Source organism: Pseudopipra pipra, chromosome 22 (genome assembly GCF_036250125.1).
Source record: "Pseudopipra pipra isolate bDixPip1 chromosome 22, bDixPip1.hap1, whole genome shotgun sequence".
In the NCBI taxonomy this organism is placed as follows: Eukaryota; Metazoa; Chordata; class Aves; order Passeriformes; family Pipridae; genus Pseudopipra; species Pseudopipra pipra.
The window spans coordinates 3,208,257-3,233,964 of record NC_087570.1 but is presented as its reverse complement, the minus strand read 5'-3'; the positions used below and the strand labels follow the sequence as shown (position 1 = coordinate 3,233,964).

The 25,708-nt window shown below is 48.6% G+C and overlaps 1 protein-coding gene across 5 annotated transcripts in view; it reads left to right on the top strand.

The window, feature by feature from the left end:
- SAMD11 (sterile alpha motif domain containing 11) overlaps positions 1–25,708 on the top strand; it is a 116,518-nt gene that overhangs the window by 35,095 nt on the left and 55,715 nt on the right. For all 5 annotated transcript variants that reach the window (XM_064678481.1, XM_064678480.1, XM_064678484.1 and 2 more), the window contains one exon: positions 8,715–8,765. In XM_064678481.1, coding sequence (XP_064534551.1) covers positions 8,715–8,765 — 51 coding nt within the window. The remainder of the gene's footprint in view (positions 1–8,714; positions 8,766–25,708) is intronic.

The window sequence follows — 25,708 nt, the reverse complement described above, 5'->3', positions numbered from 1 at the left end:
GGAGTGGGAACTGAAGGCATGTAATTGCTTTCCTTATGTTTTATATGTTTCTTGCCTCTGAGAAGATAAGCTATTTCCCCCTTACCTTCCAACAGATGCTGGTACATCCAGCAACCAAGAGCTTGGGAGTAGGGAGAAAACAGCAGAAAAACAACAAAACCAGCAACCAGCTCTTCCCATAAAACCCTCCTGTAATTAAAGCCTGGGTTTATCATTGCAGCTGTCCAACAGCCACGTTCCAGGGTTATCTCTTGGAAGTGGAAGGGTGTTTGGGGAATGCATCTGTGCTGTGTGTGTGCACAGGAGCCACTGAGGAGAGGAAACCCTCCTAATCAGTTTTGGTAAACTGCTCTTCTTCTCCTGCCCCCTTTAATTATGCTTTTAATGCTGCGAAATTATAGTGCTAGATTGTCTCATTAGGAGGGAGAACAACATGATAACTGTATAATTGATATGCTGGGCCCCCCAAATATAAAGTGCTCTTATCTTAAATCTTTAATTACTGTAATTGCTTTGCCTTGCTTATTAGGAAATGAAGGAAAAATACTTAGTGGTTATTAGGCAGTGGTCCCCCAGCCTGGTATTGCCGTGCTCTCCAGTAGTTCTCAATCAGTTTGTCTGAAGGTCTCTTGTTTAAGCTTTGTCTTGTTTCCTCAGAGGAGGACAGGATTCTTACCAAGTAGATTAGGCTCTTAATTGCTTTTGTACGGTTGCTCTCCTTTTTGTTTTCCTGGGAGCTCTGATGCAGTGTGTGTGTGTGGGGGGGGGAAAGCTGGGATAGCTGGAGCAAACAGGGCAGGCAGCATTCCTGATGAGCGCAGGAAGAAGAGGAGAAAAGAAATTCAGTGCTTGGTGCCCAGGCAGGGAACATCCACTGCTCCAATCCTCCAGCACTTCCAAGCATTTTGTCCCTTGGAAATGGGTCCCCCTGTCCCAAAGAGGGGGAGGACTGGCCGTTTCCAGCTGTTCCAGAGCCATGAATGGGAAGCTTGGCCCAACTCCTGCTCAGCCCTGCTGGAAGGAGCAGGCTCTGGCTGTGATCCCAGTGTCATTAGCAGGCAGGGAGTGAGGTGGAAGGTGGGATGGGGCTGGCTCTGGAGACACAGCCCAGCATAAAGGCGAGACAGCTCAGACACGACAGCTGGGACCCGGCAGAGACAGTGCCCCATCTGCTTTCTGCTTTAATTCACCTGTTGTGTCCTCCCTGATGGGCATGGATTGGGCTGAGGGTTTATTGTCCCCCACTGAGAGGAAGAAATAGGTTAAACTGTGATAGGAAAACAAGGTCAGGGCCTGAGCAAACCTGTGCTTCCCTCTTTTGCACCCCTGGCTGCCCCCCCCGTGTGCCCGTGCCATCATAAACACCTGCCTCACTGCTTTCAGCATTGGTGCCTTTTCTGCTTTCTCCTGCTCCCAGTTTCATCTGTGTTGACTGTTTTTCCTTCCCCTGCTGGCACGAGGGAATGCTTTCTGTTACTCTGAGGTCTGAAGAAAAGACTCTGGGGATTAGGAAAGGACTTGGAAGTTTGGTTTCTTGGCCGGTCCCTCACCTTCGCTTTGACACCGATTTCCTCTGTGATCTTGCCCATGGTGGTGGCCTTCAGAGGAGATCTGAGGCAGAGGAAACCTGCCTTGGCAGGTTCTTGCAGTCCTAGAAAGGAGCAGAGACCTGTAGCTCCCACTGAAGTCAGTGCATTCAGTGGATGCCAAATGATTTCACAACCACGTCCTTCCAAACCCGTGTCACTGTGCTGACACAGACTCCAGGCACTCAGCTCCAAGGGTTACTGGGACAATGTTGCAGAGGAAAAATCCTCTTTCTTCCTATCAGATTTCAGCTTCCTGAAGATCTTGCTCTCTTACAACACTGCCTACATGCAACAGTAGCATTGTCTAAACTCCCATGGTTTGGTTAAGCTTTCCTGACTCCTGGTAAGGATGTTTGTCTGGCTGGGAACATAATTTTTCCTCTGGGGAAAAAGAATGGTGTCACTATTGGGCATTCTGTACCAATGTCAACCTGTACAGTTATTTTAGCCAAAATAATACTGGCATAGCTGCACTGCTACAAGGACTATGTAGGGCAGAATTCAGGTAGAAAGAGGCAAAAAAAACCTTTGCCTTTTTCCTTTCTCACAGGCAGTTAACTAAGCTGCCTCTCCCCAGCAAGCTGAACTAAAAGTTAGGCCAGTCTTCTCTTTTTTTACCCATCTCTGGGTTATCCTAGACACCAAATAAGACATGCAGAGAAGTTGTAGAACCACCATCTCTGGGAGCGTTCAAAAAACGTGTGGATGTGGCACTTGGGGACAGGGATTAGTGGAGAACACAGTGCTGGGTGAAAGGCTGGGCTTGGTGATAACAGAGGGGCTTTTCCAACCTTAATGATTCCCAGATTCTAAGTTGGAGGCTGCAGATTCCATTGCCCTGCAATAGTTTGGAGAGCATTAACTTCCTTACACTCGCAGGGAGGTTCCAACCAGCACTGATAAATGCATTACCTCAGCTCGGGAGCTTTTCCACCCTGAGGTGAAAACTGCCTTCAAGGATATTATGTTATCCCAAGAAACACCAAGGAGATGAAAGCCAGTGCAGCCAGAGAATAAGGCTCAGCTTTAACAGTAAAGATCCTCACATGCTGTTGGATTTAAGCCCAGCATTGTCTTGTGGGTGCATGAATTTAATTTCTATTTTAAAGACTGGCCTCTTTCATTAGTGTGGGAGGGGAGGGAAAGGGAAGAGGAGAAATGCGATCAGAGCATCTGAGATTTAACAGGGTGAGTTAGGAGCAGCTTTGTCTAAGTCCCCAGCAAAATGTGATGGTGTGGCTAAGAATAAGAGGCAGTAATGTTTAAACACCTGTTAAAATGGTGAAAGTTTTTGACCTGACCTGTCTCTGAAGGAGCCCTTGTGGGATATCAGTGAACACCTACACGGGGCTGAGGAATGGGCAGGAGAGGTGCAAATGGATACATGTGGCAAAACTGCCTTTGAAATTCTTTTACTCAAAAGAAAAAAAAAAGAGAGAATTGGGAGCAAAAGTAGTAGCAGATTGTACAATGAGAGCACACAACGGGCTGGGTTCCTCGCCAAATAATGAACTGAGATAAAGCCATTTTGAGGAGAAATAACAAAAGCTGTCCTGTAACAGGGTGTCTGTGCAACGAGAAGCAGATTTCTGGAGAACCCCATCCTGCCCTTCAAGTCCTTCATCCTGTTTTTAGGTCACTTCCCCCCGACCCCCTTCTCTGGCTGTGTCAGCAGTATGACCCCAGTGTCTAACACCTGGCTGGGATTAGAGTTATTTCAAACCAGGGAAGAGCATTTGGAGGGAAGGTGCTTACAGAAGGAATGGTGGGACACTGTCTCCTTGCCCCTGGCCACACAGGAACGTTGGATGGAGCCCAGACAGGATGAGTTGCCCTCCCCTCACCTCTCTGAACAGCTTTCCAGCCTTCCCCTCGCTCAGCACCCATTTTCTAATAGGGAAATTACTGACCTCCATGAAGCCTTAATGGCTGGCACTGTCAGCCTTCCCTCTGCCTGCCTTCCTAAGTGGAAAGCTATTTCCTACCTCCCAGAAGGCTGCTGCTCTCTGACTCCCTAATTGATTGAAGATCAGACCCGAGCACCCCCCATTATGTTTGTCTCATGCACCTGCTTGTGATTCAGAGCCACGAGGTCCCAGTGCCTTCCCAGCTGATGTGCACAGAGCTGCCTGCCTTCTCTCGCTTGGCCTCTTCCCAAGATGCTCCCCAGCAGCCTAGGGATGAGAGCTGTGTGACATCCCTGCTCCCTTTGGAGCTCAGTCTCGTGGCAGGATGTGCCACACCACGCTGCTCCTCGCCTGGGCTGAGCTGACAGGGCTCTGCCAGGCACTGCACAACTGGAGAGAGACGTGACAGAGCAGGGCTCTGGGCTCCAGCGGGACTCAGGCTCTCAGATCAGACTCGACAGCCCTTCTCCTAATTGCCAGGACTCGAGAAGAGGGAGGCAGGGCCCCTCTTGTGGCTGGAGACACATTTTGCTGCTTTATGATACTTCTTCACAGCTCTCACTGGTTTTATTCTATCAGTCCCCTCTTCCTCCCTCTGCAGCTCTTTATTTTCTCTTCTCCTTTCTCTTTCCTCCTTCCTTCCCTTCCCTCTTCCCCTCTGAACCATGCACCACTTAACAACAGTCACCGTATTCAATAAATATATTAAAGATCCCTCTGGGAAGCAAAGGCTGGACTTGGTCCAGAGTGCCAGGAAGCGTGTCACTGACCTAATGAGGACATGGATTTGAGGGGGAAGAGAGAGAGAAAATGGCTACTCACTTCTCAGGGATGCTTCAGGATAAAATATAATAAACAGCAAGAAATCCCTCCTGTCTTAGGAGGGAGATAAAAGACCTGCAAGAAAGGTGAAGTGTGAGAGTGAAAGGAAATGAAACCTTGACCCACGAGTGCTCTTGGCTGCTCTCCATGTCTCCCTGTATCTGACATCAGTTCCATGGTGGAGAATAACCCAGATGCCCCAAGTCCAAGTTCTCAGTCTTGCTGTAATAAGGCCATTCTTCCAGCCATGGGTGAGGTTTCCTGAACTCCTGCTCATTGCCTGCACGAGCTTCTTAATGGTGGTGGCTGCCTGAAAATAGCCTGACATGGATAGAGGGAGACTCTGGAAGCTGAGACAGTGATAATTGTGAAGAGCCAGGGAGGAGAGAGGGGCCAGCTCTGTCCATCTGACCCAGCATCCAGCAGAATGGCACCTGCAGGTCCATCTTCCCAAGCTGCTTCCCTGCAGCACTGTGAATTCCGTGTTTCCATGCACGGTGGTGGCACCCAGGGCATGTTGAATTCCCAGCCATCCTGGGGGTGTTGGTCTGTGCCCATGGTACAGAAATTCCTTCATTCTCCCTTTTACCAGCGCTGTCCCTTCAGGTCAGACTTCTAAACCAGAGGATGTGGGAAAACCTTGTCAATATTTTTCTCTTCTCTGTGGCCTAGAAAATTGAGAGGTTCAGACAAACTCCATCCAAAGGAAGTGTTGGCCTTATAATTAAGGGGGAGTAGGAAGGGACAGCTGTGGGTAAGAGCTGATGCTGTAATGGGTTTTTCTGGCAGTAATGACCTGTTCCTGTAGCTGGGTGCTGCCCAGTGTTCCCCACGCTCCATAGGATGTGTCTGGGTCCCTGGATTCCTGCAGTGTGTACCTGGGACAGCACAGGGAGCAGGTTGGCCATAGTGCAGGAGCTCAGCTGGGAATGAGGGTGACAGGATGTTAGGGAGACACCTGACTCACTGCTGGCCCCTTCCCTGGTGTTGAAATCTTGCAAGGACCGCTGGAGTAAAAGAGAAATGACAGGGAAGGAAACAACTTAAAAATTAAAAACTCTCCCAGCTGCTCTCCATTATTTTGCCAGCTCTGCCACTTGCTTTTCTGGGCTGGATTCTCATTGCAGTCGAGGCTCCAGAGATGCCTTGAATAGCCTCAGACCTTCCTGTTAGTATTTTTTGGGTTTAATTCTTTGCCCAAGCCAAACCCTGACATTCCAGCCCCTCCTGAAGCAGCAGGTAGTGAATTCCCCCTTGGGCCCCCCTCCCTGCTGACCAGGCTCTGCAGGGAGCTGTTCCTGTGGGACCCATTTGGTCATTTTTATGGAACAATTAAGTGACCACACCATGTCCAAGCCCTCGGGTGGGTGAGGAGTTGGGAGAGAAGCAGCACCTGCAGCACCTTCACTTGCCCGACTGTGGATTTTATTTCCTCCCCTCCTCCTTTTCTGTTATTAATTTGTAAGGGACTGGCTCCTGCTCACCACTCTTCATACAACCCAAGGATAGGCCTGTGTAGGCGATACTTTGCAAATTATTAGTAATTTGATTTCAATTGGATGAATAACCTGTTCAAACAAGATGTACATTAGGCTCAGAAATCTAATTGGTGATAACGACCCAGTTCAGTGGAACGAGTGTCGGTTCTGCTCCCTGTCCCTCCCTCCTTCCCCCCTCCCCCCCAAAAAAAGATAATGAGAATTTAATTTCATTCTCACCTATTCATTTGTCTGAATGTGAGTGTTTAATTATCCATCTCGGCAGACGGATGTTTCGGCCTCGCTGTGGATCCCGAGCTGTTCCTTTGGGATGAGCTTTTCCCTCCCCCTCCCCCTTATCCCTCTCTCACAAAGTGCTCTTGGGCTTTGAAGTCGAGCTGAGCTGAGTCTCACCGTGAGACAAGGCCTTCCCCTGACCCTTGGGATCACTGCAGGAGCTGCACAGACCATGGGAAGTTACGTTTTATGGAAGGCTGAGATCATTTCACCCTCCAGCCTTGTGCCCCCTTTGGCAGTGCCATGGCTGGGAGGTACCTGCTCCCTTGGCACTGGGGTGGGATGTGGACCCTCCCAGTATGGCACAGGTTGTGCAGTCCCAGATGTGGTCAGGGAGCTGGAAGTGGTGACAGTTCCCAGTGTGGATGGGAGCTTTTAGACGAGTTATATTAGCTGGTATAGTATAGTTGTATTATATATTTTTATATATATTTATATATATATTATATATATATTTATAGATTTTTATATATTAGGTGTGTATGTATATTTATATATTTTTATATATATTAAGTATATATATTTTAGGTATAAATATATTTTAGGTATATATATATTTTAGGTATATATATATTTTAGGTATATATATATTTAAGGTGTATATATATTTAAGGTGTATATATATATATTAGGTATATATATTTTATATATATATATATATATATTAGGTATATATATATTTTATATATATATATTTATTTTTGAGGGTGCCGAAGGATGTTTTATGGACAGAGAAGCAGGAGGAGCACAAGGTTCTCTTTCAGCCTTGCAGTCTGATTTCCAGCTGGTCCCACTGGGTTTGGGGCTCTCTCAACTTCCAGGGAGCAGCTGCCAGGGTCTGATTTGCTCAGTGCAAGGTGCTGAGTTGGAATTAAAGGGAGGTTTAGGAAGGTTTTGTGTGTGTAGGAGATCTTGCATTCCAGGGAGCGGTGCAAAATCAGGCTTATCACCAGCTCCATTCTCCTGAGAGCAGGACAGACCCTTCTGGGCCTTTCTTGCCTGGTTTGAATTTGCTTTGTTCCTGGGATTCAGATCAGCTTACCTGGAGAGTCCAAATACTTCCCAGAGTCTGACCAAACTTCAGTTCATGGAAATTTTACTCAGTGCCCCACTTTGACCTTTCCTTTCCAGAAAGTTTTCAAACATTTTCTGAATTTTAACTTGGAAGAGCAACTGTTCCTGCTTTAAACTCAGGAGCTGGGAAGAGCCTGCTCCATTTCTGTTCGCAAATGAAATGCTGGGAAGGTGGAAATCTGGGATAGATTTCCTAGACTGGTAGATATGAGGAAGAAGAATAGGAAAAACTAGGCTCACGTGGCACTGCTAAGTGGAGTTCTGAGAATGGTTTTATTGGTGAACGTTAATATCTAGAAAAAAGAACTATTCACCCCTAAAAGAATAACCAGACTCCTTTCTGAGTCAGACCTTCAGGAAGAGCACAAAAGCTTTGCCATCACATTAGTAAAACTGGCAGCAGCCAGCATGTCTTGGATGTGAAATTATTTCCGTGCTAAGAGTTGTTCTCAGGTAATTTCAGGACTAGGCTGGAGCGGGAAAGCACTTAAACAGGCACTCAAACCTGAGTGAAGCCCCATCGACTTCTCTGGTCATGGTGAAGTGTTTTCTGGCCCAATTCACAGCCCATTCAGACCGGGGGAAGGGCTCTCTCTAACTCCAGCAGGTGTTAGGTGAGGCTCCTCCTGCAGCCAGATGCTCCACAGCCACACACCGCTGCTTTTTCTGCTGGGGGCAGAGGCAGGAGTTGCTGCAGGGCTACACAAAATGTGCAGAAAGTGCCTTTGGTTTCTGCTGCTCGTGAATATCTGCGGCCCTTTGGGAAGCTGCATCTGCAGGAGGTGATTTATCTGCCCAGCCAGGACCCAGCACGTTCCCTGGCAGGCTCTGGGAGCCGTGGGAGCGGGTTTGGGCGAGGATATGGACTCCAGCTTGCCAGGCTGGTCTCAGATGGCTGGGGTTGTCATCAATCACCATGACATGGAGACACAGTGGTGGTCACAGACCATCCCCTGAGCCAGGGGAGATCAGTGCTCCCTGCTTTTGAGAGGAGACACCAGACCACAGAAGGTCAAGCGTTGGCCTTTTCCCTCTGGGTTGGGGTGGATGCTGTCTTAGTAGCAAAGGGAAAAAAAAAAAAAAAATCCATCAAAAAAACAAGCCCCTTGGCTGCTCTGTTCATCTGGAATCTGCTATTGCTGCTTGTCAGCAGGCAGAGTGACAGAGTACGTGGAATTAATTTCCGAGGTGGGAAATTGCTAATAATTTATTTACAGCCGGGGCGGGTGCAGAGGAGGGGACACAGCACAGACAGATTTGGGTTTCCTTCATAAAATGTCAAAGCTGAGCTCGTTCTCCTTCCTCTGAATGTGGCCTGGGAGTTGAGATGACATCCTGCAGTCCCTGCACCTCTTGCACGCAGCAAGGGGAAGGTCTGTGGGTGCTGTACAGCTCACCTGGGGGTCCTGCCAGCTGTGGGCTTCTCATGGGGTTGGGTTTGGGGGGCCATAGGTGGGTTGTCGTGCTGGAGCAGATCTTTTTAAGTAGCAAGAGATGCAGCATTGAGCCCGTGCCACTGACCTCTCTGTTTGTTTGTTTGTTGACAGGATACACACCCACTGGGATTTAAACATCTCCTTCCGAGAGACCTCTTGCAGGTACCATTTTGGGGCACCCTCTTTGTATGGTAGGCTAAGAGTTTATGATATGGTTACTGGCATATGGATGCTGGGAGATGTAAATGAACATTTCTGTCAGTGCTGTGGGTTTGGTTTTTTTTCTTCCTCCCTTTGTTCCTCATTCTCCCCTTACCACCTCCCCTCTCTTTTGTTTTTATTTTGGGGAAAGTTGGGGGGGGGAAACAGTCTCTTTTGTGTTGGAAGAGAGGACTGATTGGACTTGTAAAGAAAACCCATTATTAGTTTTGATATGTTTACTCCGGTCCTGAGAAGGTGGAAATTCATAAATGGAAGGCAACCAATTGCAAACATGAATATTCCTTTGTGACCTCTGGGTCAGTTGATGTCCTGAGCATGGTGCATTATCTTTACGTGTTGCCAGCAGTCCTAAACTTTTCTAATCCTTTAAAAATACAGCTGCAGAAATTTTGCACTGGGAAAAAAAGCAAGCTGGAATTTTGAAATGTCTCTTTTATGCTGGATTGCCAGATCAGAGTGCAGCAGCTGAGCCTGGCAGGCACTGCCTGTTTTCTAGAACAAGAAAAATTAACCTGTAGAGCCGTGAAACTTCTTGGGGAGCAGGGAACTGAAGGAGGTGGAGGGTGCAGGACAGTCCAGAGTCTGGTTCTGTGTGTGCTTCAGACACATGTGGGTACTGAAGAAATCAGAAGCTGCTCCACTGGACTGCAAAGAGCAATCCACTAATAACTTTTTGTTCTGCTAAAAGTAGTTTTGGATGCTTTTGTGCAAACTTCCTGTTCAGTAAGAGACTGAAAAAAAGGTAGGAAAATACTACTACTACAACTGCTAGTGGACTAGAGGACCATTTGCAGCCTTACCTGTGCTCCTGGAGAGACAAGTTCCATCTCTTTAGCTGAGCACTGGAGTATGAATTAGGCCCAGTGAAGGTTGTGGGGGGAGAAGGGTGGGAAATCCATATGGATCACACTCCAGCAGGGAACAGTGGGGGCAGAGGTGCTCACTGGTATTAAACTAAGCACAGGCTTTGGCCCTGAAGCATAAACCCTCATAATTCCTCAAATTTACAACGTTAAGAGTGCAAAGCCCACCCTGCCAGGGAGCTCCCAGAGCCAGTCCAGCAGGCCCAGCTCACCCAACACTCATGAAAAGCAGCCCAGGTTTGGGAGTGGCAGCCTTTGGAATAAAATCCTTGGTTTGCTGCTATGAGCTTTTGGGACTCTCAAATACAAAAGGATGGATTCCTTCCAGGCAGACCCTTTCATGAGGCATTTCAGCCCAGAGCAGGGTTTTATGGCTGAGTTATAAACTCCTAAAAGGCAGGTTTGGAATGGAAGTGCTGACAACAGCCTTAATTAATGGCCATGTGAGCAGTGATTCTGCACAATGGCAACTGAGGGTGCCAACACCTTTGGAAATTAGAATCTCTACCTTAAAAAAAAATAAATTAAAAAAAAAATTGAATTTGCAGAGCACAGAGTAAAATAATGGTCTGATTTTTATGTCAGGTACACTTCTTGGGCTTCCTCAGCTGAACTGTTGGTTCCCTTGCAGTTCAGCTCTCTCCTGCAAGAAACATCAGTAATTCCTCTTGGGAAGAGAAGTTTTGTGGTTTTGCAGATTAAATGCTTAGTCCAGCTATCAAAAACTAGTTCAGGAGAAAAACAACCCATGTCATGCTGCGTGGCAAAAGAAGTAATTTGTGTTTATGTGTCAGCACGGAAAGAGGTTTTATGTATTTAAGTGACCTAAATTGCCACACGGCCCTGTGAGACATCTCAAATCCATCTCAAATCCATCATGGGAGGGCAAAAAGGTTTAGCTGACCTTTGTTCTCAGTGACCTGCGTGGCTCAGCACATGGGTCATCCCAAACCCGTGCCAGGGAATCGTTCCAAACCCCTGCAGGAGTGCAGAGCAGCCACCACGGTGCCTTAAATCCAGCAGGGCTGAGAGCTGCCACCTTAATTCACCTGCCTCTTTGTCCTGAGTTTGTCTTTGATCTTCCTTTCAAGTTGTCAGAGGATACCTGGATTCATTGGATTTAGCCACCTTAGAGTTGCTGTATGCATTGCCCCTGGATAAGAGGACATTTACCTGGGGACAAATCATTCTATACACAAAGAAGCAAAGGCTCAGGATAGGGGAATTGTCCTGAAAGGGGAGATTGGGATCTCTCTGTGTCTTGCCAGGTGCTTTGCTCCCTTCCATTTTAAGCTTTGAAGTTAATAAGGGTTTGAGTTGATGTTTACAGCTCATTTTTCTTCAAAATTTCCTGTCCAAGGTATGGACATACTGTTCCTGGAATAATTTGCTGAAATATGGTGAAGTTGGTCAGTGAATGATGCCCTTCTTTTATTTCAAGATGAGCCTGTCCAATTTTAAAGCAGTAAACACGAGGTTAAAACCTGGTCTCTGCCACAGCAGAGGGATTACCTTGCTGAGGGGGAGGCACCTCATGGAAATAAACCGTGGAATAAAAAGGAATTCTGAGGAGGAAAAGGATTTTCTTGCTATTTGTTGCTACTTGATGTCTTGAGGGAGCTGCAGGGAGGTGAGTGAGGAGCAGATAAAAGGCCATGTGTGTTAATCCCACGTCCTGGTGCAGCTCAGGGTGGAATAAATGCTTTGCCCACCTGAGAATTTCAAGGCACTGCCGGAGCAATTAAAGCCATCCCCGTTTCCAAGGAAGTCAAGGGATGTTTGTGCTGCCCATGTAGGGAAGGAGATGGTGTGTAATTTGGTTAGAGCTGCATTGCAAAGGCAAGGAGCAGAGCAGAGAGCTGAGGAGGCATCAAGGTGTTCAGCACATGCTTTGGCTTTTTTTGGCTGCACAGTGAGGAAGCTCTGACAAAACATCCAAGGGAACCTTTCTGCCTCCAAAGTCCTGCACTGGTGCAGGTGTAAAACAGTGTCTCTGTTTTACAAGGGAGTCTCTGCACTGCCACATGACCAAAAAGCTCCTTGAGGGTACATTTCAAGCTTCCTGGGCCCTCCAGGGGATAGTTTTATCCAGGTATCTGCCACGTGAAGGCTGCACAAGGAGCTGGAAGGGAAACAAAGGCATCATTTGCCCAGAGCAAATAAAATGCATTTAACAACTAGAATTTAAACAAGAGATTACAGTGATGTGTACCCAGCCCTTCTGGAGGGACATAAATGTATTAGGATGTATTTTAGACAGGCAGACATTTGGTCAAGAGTCTTGAGATCCATGTGTGACTGCTTGTTTAAATCTGACTAGAACATTCTTTTTGGGCCTTTCCACGTTGATGTGATTTAGGCATAAACACTTGCTCAGGCAGAACTGGGTTTAAACAGCAGTGCTGAACTGCTTAAACTGGAGTGTTGGATGTGCAGGTTTGGCTGGTGTGGTGCAGTGCACAGCTCTCAAATCACTGTATTTAAGGAGGAACAAGGCAGGTTAGGCAAGAACAAAAAAAAAAAAAAAAAACAAAACCATGAAACAAATCAGGCTGAGTGGAAAAAGCAGGTGAGAAATACCTGGGAAGTGGGCTTTGGAAAGATACACACGGGGAGAGAAAAGGAAAGCAGGAGAGGAGAATTGAAAAGTAGATGGTTCTGAGCATGTCAAGGCTGATCCTGAGTCAGCAGAAAGCGTTGCTGTGTGACAGAGGTAACGTTATCAAGTGCCAGAGCATCCTGCTGCTCTGCCCTTTAAGGATTGATATAGGGTGGCTTCTGGGCTGGGCTGTTTATTCTTTTTTTTTTTTCCTAGCATGCTCTTGCCTTTTATCTCAGAGACCTGAAATAGGTACTAAAAGGTCACAAGAAGTTTTTTTAGCAGCTGGAAGCTGGATGTGACCCTGTAACACCCTGCAGCCTTCAGCATCTGCTGCTGCCAGAGCTGCTGCTCGTCAGATAAGAGCCTTGGAGTCACAGCAGAAAAACCAGAGAGTGGCAGAGGAATGAGAGTCCCTATTTCTTCAAACAGGGACCTGCCTTTGCCTTTCTGTGTCCACTCACTGTTCCTGCCCCAGCTGGAAAGCTGGTGGGGAGCTGAACCAGTCAGGTTTTGCTCATCTGATTTAAGTCAGGGCAGGGGAGATGGGGAGATACCAACTGTGTGAGCTGTTTCCACAACTCATGGTGACTTTGGAGGACAACTTTGAAGCCTGTTCTTGACTCTGTGCTGTTGAAAACTCAGAGGGATCCCAGTGAGACACCACAGAATGTATTAACCGTGACTTGCGCTGATGTGGGGAGGACATTTATTCAACACGAGGCTGAATTCAGCCCTCCCAGGTTATTTCTGCTGTGGTTTTGGGGCAGAGACTGCTTAAGGAAACGTTTAAATCCTCATCTTGGTGGAATATCCAGAGGACTCTCACCTTTGGAACTGCTGGAGCTGTGAACCAGGACGTGCTTCCTGCAGGCAACGCCAAAAAATACAAGGAAGCTCTTGGCTAATGCCATTGTTGTTGGCAGTCAAGGCATGGCTGTGTGGACACAATATGTTGGAAGGAAAAGTCTTTCCAGGTGGGTGAACTGGGTTTGTTCATCAAACAGTGCCATACCTGTTTGATTTTAGACAATGGACGCCCAGCAGGTAAATGGATGTGCTCTTCTTTGTTTAACTGGGAAAGGAGAGGGAAAGTAAATCCACACCAAATCCACGCAGTGAAGGGACATTCACAGGAATGTTCTGTGTCAGTGAAGAGCAGCTGGGAAGGTTCAGCCAAGGAGTGAAGCCTCCATGTATTCCTGTGCTCCAGGAATAGGAGAACAGGCTGCTGGCAGGACATTCCCCAAGGTCCGTGGGAGAGGGTGAGTTGGGCCTTGGGGTTTTTAAGGCATCATCCAGAGCAGAGATACCTGAGAGGCTTTTTCTTCTCCCTTTCCTGTAGGAATAAGGCCAAGCAAGGAGAAAATTAGTACCTGTTGGAGTGCTGAAGAGTATTATTTAATCTGAATTAATTATTTCATCATTATTTCATTAGCAGTACTTTTTGCTCTTACATTCATTCCCAGGAAGATTTATTTGGCTATAGGGGTGGGTTAGGGAAAGGAGACCATTTATGGGCTAGCAGAGATTGAAAGAAGGGAAATAGGTAGCTGATAAACCAGTTTTAGCTTTCATTTTAAAGCTAAAAGGATACAATTATATTTCAAATAAAGGTGAGAAAAGCTGTTAGACAGCTACAAAGAAGAGGGAAAGTTTAATCAAGAGTAATTCTGTTCATGTTTGTCCCCAGTGTGTTGTATCTGCCATAGTAGGGGGGGTATAATGGACTTTTTGTAGGACAACCTAAAGGATTCAGGATAAACTGAAGGCATCTCAAGGCCTCTGTGTGTCACTGAGACACAGGTAGGCTTGGCTGCAGCTTTGGGAAGAATTCTTGATACATTTTAGCCCATCCAGGGATCAGAGAAAGACTCACATCCATCTGCTTTTAGACCAAAACTTCAAGGGCACATTTGTGGAACGGGAGATTTTCTGACCTCCCCCCTCTCACCCTTCTGTGAGACTGAAACGATCTGAACGTGCCTGTCCTTAGTGCTTTGGCTGTGTGAGTGATTCCTGTAGATCATCACTCCCCACTGTTCAGTGTCTAAACTCGTGCCCTGTCACCCAATTAAAGCTGCTCATCCGAGTATTTTAATATTTCATCAGTTCAAAGCCAGGCAGCTTAATGAATTGAGAAAACGAGGGGAATTCGGGATATTTAAAGAGCCCCTGTCTCCATCAGGCACAGCAGCTGCGTGTCAGCCACACATTCTTTTTGTTGGCTGGGCAAAAACACTTCTGTTTGTGTGTTTCTGAGGAACCCTGGAACGCAGCATCCAGGCAAGTTCCAAAACTTTCAGGGATATCTCTCCTCCCCATCTCCAGTGCGGCATCGCCGGGGTGTAATTCCATCTTATTTTTATTTATGGGCTTGCAGAGAGCTGAATGACAAAGCAGGATTACAGTAAAAAACGTCTTTATGCTTATTTCTACCTTATTTTGGAGTTGCCAGTGCTACTGATCATTTTTATGAACTGTCATGAGCATTAATGAAATGTTATGGGCGTTTTGCTTGGGACATTGCAGGATGATTAATTTGTTTTTTCAAGATCAGTCTGCAGGAAAATTTAGGGCTGTTTTGCCCATGGTTGGGGTTGGGGTTTTCAGGCCTCTCAGTTCCTTCCAGTTGGAAAAACTTATTTACCCCTCCTTCCTCTTTTCCCAATCCCTCATTTTTCCCCTTTCTTTCCTTTTTTTGGCTGTGTCTGGTGGGTGACATCTCATCAGAAGGTGGAGATACCTGAGAGGCAGAGGTGAGAGGCTGGCAAATTGTTGTCTGTCAAGGTCTGTCTTAGATTGATGTCTCAAGAAGGACAGAGAGTGACCAAGAGGTTTTTTTTATCAGGGGTGAAGTTTTAAAAGTTATCCAAAAGTTACACAATTTAAAAATCATAACCAAAGGTGGCCAAGAAATGGGAGGCAGCTTTCTTTCCTGAGCTTTGCCTGCTGGAAATCACACTTCTGCCTTCTGTCTGGAGCACAAAATTCCCATGGGGAACAGCTTACTCCTGTGTCAGCAGAGGTGGGTGGGAGTTTCCATTCCCTCCAGCAGGTCCCAGGCTGGATTCCTGAGTGCCAGGATGTGAAAGTGCTGTCGGACACATTGCTGGGTACAAACCAGGTGTGTGTCCTCTGGGTTTTTGCAGCAAGTAGAGAAGTTAGAGGTGAATTAGGGAAGGAAGGAGAGGGAGCCAGCAGGTGCAGCAGGAGGTGGTTTTTCCTCCCAGCAGCTCATGCGGCAGCAGGTCAGGGGCTGCCCAGCTTGTGCCAGAGAGATCCTGGAGTGTGGGAAGCGGGATGGGGAGAGGCAGCAAGGCATGGAGAGGTCTGGAGGAAGGAGGCAGCCCCTCTGCTCCCCGGAGCTGCACACCCACGTGCTGGCCTGCATCCAGCTCTTTGCCCCGGGCTCATCCTGCCCGTCCCTGGTGGAAAAGCGACCCGGGCTGTCAGCGGGTCACGCTGCCTGTTGTGCAACAGGGAAGCAAACTCTGCTGCTCCCCCTCACACCCCCCAGCCCCTTCTTCATTAGTCACCTGATCAGAGCCTTCAAATCCTTGACCCAAATCCTCCTGTGCCCGGCTTTAGGTCTTATCCTGCGCTGGCTGTTTGTCCACCGGCGACCTGCGAGGGAAGGTGTTGGCTGTGTGCTGTGATTAGGGGGATGCTGGGGATGTTTTGAGCTGTGTGCAAGGTGATAAGCAGGAGTGAAGGGAGGAGGGGACGAGCCCTTGATCGGTCTGAGCTGCCAGCTTTCCCTGATCCACATCCCATCTCCGTTTCTGCTGACTCAGTGACCCTGGTTTTACTGCTGGGAGTGTCAGACAGTGACCTTGCCTGTCTGCTCAAGGACCTCTGGCACTCAAAGGCCATGCCAGGGCAGAGCAAGCCGTGCTGAGGAGAAAGTTATTCTGCAGAATTTCTTATCCCAAGGTGGCTCTGCTGGGCTGGAGGATGGTTAATCCTGCACTGATTCGGGTGCTGTGTGTGAGGCAGGGAGGCAGAGCTTGTGAAATGTGCTTTTTCTTGTCTAGTTAGGAAGGTTTACATCCTAGTAAGGGAGAAGCTGAGAGGATTCACCAGCTCCTGGGAATAAACATGATTTTATTGCCAGAGCACACACTTCAGTGTGGTCAGGGTTTGGGGATGGAGGGTCTGTGTTTGCTCCCTGGTGGGCAGGGAGACGGGTCATATGTTTTTTTATCCACTCTGAGCTGCCACTATTAACTGGGAGCACGATGGGGTGATTTCCTGACAGGTTCTGTGCAGCAGGTCAGACCAGGGAGATATAAAGGTCCCTTCTGGGGCTTAAAAATCAATGAATCTGTGATTAAATGGCCCACGGAGGCTGGACATTGCAGGTTAAGGGAAAAGGAGTGATGTTGGTGGCGTTTTATGTGGGAGCTGCATCAGGTGTTGCTCTGGCAGCAACCTTCCAGGACCTTGTAACAACTCCCCAGATTTACCTGCAAATAGCAGGGGAACAGAAGGTGGATTTTTTTTTTTTTCTCCAGGAGCTGGACTGGAGTGCATCTGTTTCCTTGGAAATGGTTATTAGGTTTTAAAAAATGGTAACAAAAAAAAAATATGGGAGCTTTTGAGCGCTCATTTTGCACCAGTCCTGCCATCCCATGGTCGTGCTGTTACATAAGGTTGTTTCTCAGAGCTGTAATGATGCAGTGGTATTTATAGACCAATCTGGGTTTTCCTTTTAATGGCTTCCATAAAAAGCTCATTATTCCCTTTGCACAGTCACTGATTTACATGCCTGTCCTGTCCCTGGGCGTGTGCTCCAGATTGGGCAGCCCTGAGCAACACACTCACTCTGGCTCTTGTTGCTAAATCATGGACTCCTTTAGGTTGGGAAAGCCCTCCAAGAGCATCAAATCTGACCCTTAACCCAGCACTGCCAAGGCCACCACTATAAACCACGTCCCCAAGGGCCACATCTCCACGTCTCCTGAATGCCCTCAGGGATGGTGACTCCACCACTGCCCTGGGCAGCCTGTTCTGGTGCTTTATGACCTATTTAGTGAAGAAATGTTTGCTCATATCCAAGCTAAACGTCCCTTGGTGCAACTTGAGGCCGTTTCCTCCAGCACCAATGGCTCTGGGAAGAGCCTGGCTGTGATGATTGGTCTGATCCTTACACCAGGAACTTGCCTTTTTGTGGTGGAGAGAGGAGGTCAACAGAGAAGAAAAAAAAAAATCGCTTGCGTTTCTGCAGGTTGTGGTGATTTTCTCATCTCCTTGGAGCTGATTGTCAGTCCTGGTGTATCAGCCTGACCAGGCAAGGGTGGGTGTGCATGTGGTACATGGAAGGAATGACTGGAGGGGAAACAGTCTGTGAACCTGTTACCTGAGGCAGGGGTGCCACTGAAATTCAGCTTTGAACTGGAATTGTGTCTGGTCAGGCTGAGAATGAGGAAGGAAAAGGAAGCCCACATGTGTTCCTCAGTGACATGGTTGGTGTGGAGGATGCACAGGCACAGACCTGCCCTGATCTCCACCTGCTCTGGCCTGATCAATGCCCCTATGTCTTTTCCCCTGCAAGCCCTGACATTCCTCCTTTTACATATTGGATTTTTTTTTCTTTATTGTAGGGAGGGGCAGAGGGTCGGGACAGTTTTATAGCAACTGTATTGATCAGTAAAATTTAATATAATCCTTGCACTTACTGTGTGATCGTTAAGGGGATGGAGAGCCGCTGAAACATATTTAAAAAGAAATATTTTCCAGTTTTATTTCCTCCTGTGTTAATTCCTGAGTCTCTCTTCCCTTCCAAACCTCGTATCAATCTCCTGCTTTGCATCCCTTCAAAGATTTTTGACTGGATTTGCTCAGCTTGCCTTTGGTTTGATTAATTATTAGGAAAAGACTTACTCAGTCTGGTCCAGGGCTGGATTCCTTCGTCATTTCCTCGGCTGTCTTGCAGTCTCTGGATCTGTGCAAATTTTGTGTCTGCTGGGAATATCACTCCCTCTGTTTTTATCTCAGCTATATCTGGAGCTCCTGTTGCTGAAGGACCAGGTGGCCTCTGGGTGTCTGATGCCTCCCACTCCCCCCCTGCCTGGTGCATCCCCATGTGTGTGGAGAGCAGCAGCACGGAGCTGCTTGACTGACATTCCAGTGAAGTCTGGGCAGGAAACTGGAGCAGAAAAATGACAGCTTGAGCTCCAAACTTATGCTAAATATCCTGACACTGGAGCAGCCTTTTTTGGGTGCTGCTGAGTGGGGCTGCACTGCAGGTGAAACACCTCCTCTGCAGGGCGACCTGCACTTTTTTTTATGCCTCACCCCCGAGCACAGGAATGTTACTGTGTGGGATCCTGCAGCTCAGAGCATGGGCAGAGCAAACCCTGTGTGCCAGCAGGATGGAAAATCTCTGAGAGGCACCCAGGGCTCCCTGAGAGGAGGACGGGGCATGGCATCTGGAGGGGGGTTGCTGTTCTGCTGCCTCCTTATTTTGGAGAGGGGGAGCTGCAGCAAACTGAAAGGCAGCCACTGTTGAGAATTATTTAAATTTTGACCAAATTGTCTCCTTCCCCTCTCCTCCCCCTCTTTGCAGTCACTTTGAGCAGCGCCTTGCAAGAACCAGCAGACCCTGCGGGCGCCTGGCTGCCTCTGCGAGACGCAGGGACTGTGACACTGATTTATATTTTGGTTAATTGTCTCCATCCATTAGTCTCCTCGTCCTTCTCCTTGTTAAAGATGCAGTTGCTGCTAATGCCTGTAAATGAAACACGTTTAGAAGGCATTGCTCCCAGCCTGGATCTGGCGCAACAGTCGCTGGGAGCTGCCACCTCCCGAGGGTCTCAGGGTGGTTTGTGGCCCACAGGGACAGAGGGGCCTGGGCACGTGTCTCACCCCCACTCAAAGGCCAGGAGTCAAAGGGGCCAAGAGCTTGAGGTGTCTGCCCCATCTGTCTCATCCCCTCCAAAAGTCACTGCATCCCAGTGTGCTGGCAGGGCTGGCTCCAGAACTGGGCTTTCAGCAGCTGAGATTGAGAAGAGGGAAATGGGGTGATGGTCCAGGGGACAAGACAGGACCAGACGGAGTCTTGGAGCAACAGCTGCTGCCTTCAAACACTGCCAGTCGGAGGCTCACGGTGCAGATGTTGCTCAAAAAAAAAAGATTATTGTTCCCAGAAGTCAGTCAGAAAGGATTGCTGCATGTCTGGTTACCACAGCGTCCCTGGAAGGGCTGGCTCCTAATTCATTTATACCTCCCGAGGGAGGGCCCCAATTAGCAAATGTGACAGTTCAGTGGCAGTGCCTGTGATGGACTTCTCCTTCCTCTGGCACAGGTTGGGGCTCATTAGCGGGGCTGGATGAGGGGGCTGGCACAGCCCGTGCCAGCAGGGATGGCTCTGCTCGTGTGGCTGCTCTGCAGGTGCTTCTCTGCAGCTCCTCGGATGAGTCAGTGGATTGCTGGGCCATCATGTCCCAGACAGGCACCTTCTGGTGTGGTTCTGTCCCTTGGGTGCCTGTTCCTGACAGCAGCTCGTGGAGTGGCCACGGGTGGAGCATTACCCTGCCATTACAGAGCGTCTCATCGGAGCAACCAGCTTTGGGGAGACACAGGACCAGTTATCCCATTAACCACAGGCAGGGCAGCAATCAGGGCACTCGTAGAGAACATTAGCAGGGTGGTTTTTTGTCCTTCCAGCAGCAATTTTTGCAGCCATTAGTTATGAGTCCGTCTCATCACTGCTCTGCAGAGCCAGCTCCCTATATCAGAGCCTTGGGATGTGACAGGGGATTTTAGACTCTCAGCTCTGAGCTGCAGTTATCCATGTTGTCCTGCCTGTACTCCCAGAGCCCCACACTGGTGTTTGTTGGGTTTTGGCGTGAGATTTTTGGATGAGAAAGACTTTTTTTTGTTGTTCCCCAGACCTACCGTGGATCCTCTGCCTCCTACACTGAGCTCCCCTGCAGTTTTCTTTTGTTGCCAGTGGAGCAGGTCAAGTGCACAGTGTTTTCAGGGATCTCCTCCAAAGGTCAGGTGGCCATTTTGTTAGAGAACAGCTCTTATTTCACGTTACATCCAGTGAAAGGAGCCTTTTGGACTTGGCCTTTACAGCTTTGTGGTTGCTGCTTGCAACATCCGTGGTCTGAGTTGTGGTGCTCAGCGAGCTGCTCAGTTGCCTGTGGCTTGGGCAAAACCCTTATCACAGCTTTCCTGCATTCCTGGTAAATGGATCTCTTGCTCCTCTGCCCTCTCTTTCATTAAGGATTTGAAAATTGCCCAAGCCATAATAATATCCAGCCACTTCTCTGGCTGTTGCTTTTGGCAGCAGGACAGAGCCTGGTGGTGAAACGGGAATCCTGTTGGATGGAAGCAGCTTGCAAAAGCTTAGGATGTTCTTCTCAGTGGATAAATGGGCAGGGAAAAAGCAGGATATATATGGCATGTTTGGTGGGCTGGTTGCTTCTCCAGTGCAGCACAATAATAGACATCACCACTGCCAGCTTTACTCCCTGTTAAAGTGCCATCCTTACAAATGCTGGGGCTCTGGAATGAGGGTAAATGTGTGTTGGATTGGAAGTTCAGACTCAAAAAAATCTTCTTGCAGTGCTGCAAGATCTTTCTTAAAACTTTGCCCACCAAAACAGCAGAATTGCCTAAAAAAGGGTCTTGTGATCAGAACTTTGATCATCCAGAGCAAGATACCGGAAAAAAAGTCTTAGGAGATTGTCAACGACGTGGAGTGACTTTAGAGACTGAAAGGAAATCTGGATGTGGCCAACCCTCCACGTGCCCTCTGGAATCCTGACAGGAAGTTCTCATTTTCTGCCCTTTATTTTCTGGAAGAGCAAACCTTGCTGCTGCTGTGGGATGGAAGTGCCCCCATCCATCCACCCTCAGGACATGTTCCCCTGCAGCTTGGAGTCACACCTGGATTCCTGCAGGTCCCCAAACCATTTAATTACTGAACCCCATGCAAACTGAGCGTTGCCATGGCGACCTGCAGCCCTAGAGAAGACTATCTGTCTCCTCTTTGACCTTTCAGGAGATCTGTATCTTCCTCAAGCCCCCTTCCATAATCCGGTTTTTAAAATATAATATTATGCTACTGGAAGGGATCAGACCTTTAATCTGCTTGTGTGTGCATGTGTCAGTGCATGGCTGGGGGTGCTGCTTTGGGGCACCCTGCAGGGTTCAGGGCCAGACAGGGCACAGCACAGTGTGACTGCCCTGCTGGGGCTGCAGGTGAGCTCCCAGGGGGAATTCCTGCCTTTGGCACACAGGTGGAGGAATCCTCTCCCTCTCCATTCATTCCTCTTGGCGTGGGCTCCTTCCACGCAGCTCATGCAGCAGTTGGGCTTTTGCTGTACTCTCTTGGTAGCCCCAAAGTGCATGTTCTGGATCCTGACCTGAGGTCTTGCAAGCTGGATGTTCTTCTGCCTGTTGTGTTCCCTCCATGTCTGTGAGCTGGGCTGTGATAGGTGCTGGCCAGGGCCTCTTTATGGGATGTGGGAACAAAAGTCTCCAGCCAACAGTTAAAAGTGAAGAATAATAGAATTAATGGAGTGGTTCGGGTTGGAAGGGACCTAAAGACCATCTTGTTCCAACTCCCTGCCATGGGCAGGGACACCTTCCACTAGCCCAGGTTGCTGCAAGTTCCATCCAACCTGGCCTTGGACACTTCCAGGGATGGGCAGCCACAGCTTCTCTGGGCAGCCTGTGCCAGGGCCTCCCCACCCTCACAGGGAAGAATTTCTTCCCAATATCCCATCTAACCCTGCCCTGTGGCAGTGGGAAGCCGTGTTCCCTTCTCCTGTCACTCCAGGCTCTTGTCCAGAGTCCCTCTCCAGCACTCTTGGAGCCCCTTTAGGCACTGGAAGGGGCTCTAAGGTCTCCCTGGAGCCTTCTCTTCTCCAGGTGAACCCCCCCAGCTCTCCCAGCCTGGCTCCAGAGTAGAGCTGCTCCTCTGATCATTTTGGTGGCCTTCCCTGGGCTCACTCCAGCAGGTCCATGTCCTTCCTGTGCAGGGACCCCAGAGCTGGACGCAGGACTCAAGGTGGGATCTCACCAGAGCAGAGTAGAGGGACAGAATCCCCCCCTCAGCTGCTGCTCACCCTGTAAGGATGAACCCAGGACACAGTTTGGCTTTTTGGGCTGTGAGAGCACGTGGCTGGGGCACCCTGAGCTTCTCACCCACCACCACTCCCCAGGACTGCTCCCAGTCCATTCCCCACCTGGCCTGTGCTTGTGCTTGGGAATGAGGAGCTGGGGACCAGTCAGTCCAAGGGAATTGGAGCAGGGGGTGTGGGACACAACTGGGACACAGCTGCTCCCCGTTCCTCACAGCTGTGGGCATTTTGGGGTATCTGGACTGCTGTGGGAGGAGCTCAGGGCTCAGCCTGTCTTCAGGAAGGACAACTTTCCAGGTTACTGTTTTCCCTGGAGAAACGTGCTGGGATTTTTATGGCCCGTGGAGGAGGCAGGGCTGAGGTGAGTGTCTGCCTGCTGTGGGTTGTGTGGTGTTACTGATGGTTTGGCTGAGCTGCTCCCTCGGGGCTGGGGGGAGGCAGAGCCTGGGCAGGACTGAGCTGTGAGGAGTTTGGCCAGGCTGGAGTTACAGCTGATGTTTCTCAGCTTCTGGTGTCCCAAAGCCTGTGGTGGTGCAATGTCTTTTTTTCCTGCTGGACCAGGACAAAATTTTAGGGCTGGGAATGCAGCTGCAGTGAATGTGCAAAAAGAGGTGATTTCTGAAAATCGCTGTTACCTGGGCAGAGCCCTCCTTCCCAGCTACATCACTGAGAGCTGGGGGAGTACTGGAAGAACTGAGAGTCAATTAGAAGTTAAACTTTCACTCCTTTTATTAAATAGCATGGGCATGAAAGCAGTTGGTTGGACTTTGTGGGAGGTTCAGGGAGGTCTCTTGTTAAAATTATATAAGTTTACTCTCTTGTGCAGTCCTGGGTGAGGAGGAGGTGGCAGAGCTGGCAGCTGCAGAGCCAAAGCTGGTGGTAGAAGGTCCTGTGGGTTTAGCAGAGCACGTCCCTTGTTAGAGCCCACACAGTCCCTGCAGTCTGACTGCAGCTGTGTGGGGCTGCCTTTGCTGGGGCAGTTTGGCCACCAGCGTTTTAAATAATGCTGAAATCTTTCACCTATGCAGAAAGATCTCAGTTTTTCATAAAAGTCTCTGGTTACCATTCATCCTCTTTTCTCCTGCTAAGACTTGAGCCCCAGCTCTGTGCTTCTTCCTGAGCCAGGATGAGCCCAGAACACAAAGGCAGCCTCTGCTCCAAACCTCCCGTGCACCAGGGCAAAAGGAACAACTCCTGGGGACAGTTTGATGTGTTAAAAGCTGTCTTGGCCTGTTTGCTTTATCTTGAGACTTTCTTCCCTTTCCTCTCAATGTCACCTTGGTGTTCAGTTTGCCTTCTGCAAAGGTATTCCAGCGAAATCCTGTTTTCCTGGGATTCTGCCTAATTGTGTGGGTAGACTTGAGTGGAGTTCAAAGCCTGTGACTGTGCCTGTGAGCCCTGTGGTACCTGCTCCTGTGTGGAGTGATGACTTGCTAATGCACCTTTGCACCCCGTGATGATTTTCATTTTAAGAGCATGGAAAATCTCCTAAAAAAACACAAGAATTTTGGGGAAGAAAAAAAATACCACCTCTGGTGTGGTAATGTTTCCTTCCGTGTGTTTTTGTTTTCATTGGATATATCACAGCTTTCTGCACTCTTTGAGTTTTGGAGAACCCAGTTAAGGAGCTGTGCCGTGCTCTTCTCCCGGGAAGTTGAGTTTTAGTGGTGGGTAAAACAATTCCTCCTCGTAGCTAAACGTGTTTACAGTGCCGTGGGCTCCATTGGGATGCAAGACACTCTGCAAATGCGAAGATGTAATTATCCCATTTTTTCTCTTCCTACTCCCTGCCTCTCTCCCCCTGCACTCCAGGCTCCTCTCCTCCGCCCTTTCCCCAGCGTTGTGCTGATGGCAGCGTTTATCTGCATTTGTCCTCTGTCCCTGACATCCAGTTATTGATTGGCATGATTAAAAAGAACTGATAATCACCTCACATTAATCCCATAAATGACTTAAGACACCAAAATATTTGCATAATTCATCTTAAAAGGTGGCAGCTAAAAGAGGATAAGACCCAAAACTGCTTGGCACAGGAGAAATGGGCTTCCCACTCACCTGTGGGCTTGCTTAAGTAATTAGCCTTCTGCTTGCATAAGGAGGAATCTGAACTGGTTTAGCGGAGGAAGATGCAATGGGTGCTCAAAGGCTTTGGGATCTGAGCATCCCTTCTCCCAGCTGAGCCCGGGGGCGGGCGGGGGGAGCAGCGGGAATGTGGCAGCGGCTGCCGGAGGAGCGAGCGCGGCGGGGCTGTTTTTGTCTGCAGCATCCTGTGAAAATCTGGAGCCAGACGCCCGCTGAAAGTACCTCTGTCTAAAGACTTTCTGTCATAAACTTATCTGATTAGCAGGGGAGCTAGACGACAGATTAGCCCCTGCTCTCCAGCAGCAGGGATGGGCTCTCCCGGGAGCGCCGGAGCACATCCGCTCCTGGCGCTGGGAGCAGCCCGGAGGTGGGGGCGCAGCAGGTGGGGAGGAGGTGGAGGGGGGGGGATAAGAGGGGGATATTTAAAGGAAGATCATTGCTAGGTAATTCTGCAGATAATGCACCCTCCCTGCTGCCCTGCTGGTCCCAGGTGAGGACACTCTCTGCCACCAGTGCGTTGGTGTCATGTGCTGTGTGTCACAGCAGCACAGAGTGGGTGCACTTGGCATGTGAGTAGAGGCTGGGAGGGAGCTGTGGCTGTGGGAGGGGGGGGCAATACTGCTAATATGTATGGGGGGTTTTGTGTCTCTGGTTCTTCTGGCTGTCATCTTCCATTTCAAGGGAGGGGAGGAAGAAAAATAGCCACGTTTAGCTCGGGGCAAGCACCTTGTGCTGGAAGGAAGGGGGGGTTTGACATAACGCTGCAAACAAACAAAAGGGAGACATTCCAGCATTGCCAGTTAGTGTGGTGTTTTACCTGGTTCTTCCTCCTCACTGTTTGTATATAATTTATTCAGAAATATTTTGCAAGTGGATAGTTGTTTGCAAGCAGAAGCATTTGCCACTGAAATGCACTATCTGCTACAGTGAATGCTTTTTGTGTTCTCCCTCTCCATAGAAGGAAAAGAAATAGAAAAAAAAAAAAGACTAAACTAGCCTACTTAGCAGCAATCTGATGCGAGGATAACAGGCAAAATAATGCTGAATTGCTCTAAAATATTCTCTTTTCCCAGAAGGAAGAGCATTGTTTCAGGGTCTGTTAGAGGGAAGAGTTGAAAATTAGTTTAGTAAATAAATCTGTACCCTCAGCTCTGAGTAATGCTGATGTCCGGGCTCGTGGTGGGTTTCTCTCTAAAGAGAAAAACTATTATTCAATCAAATCAAGCAGTCTTTTGTTCC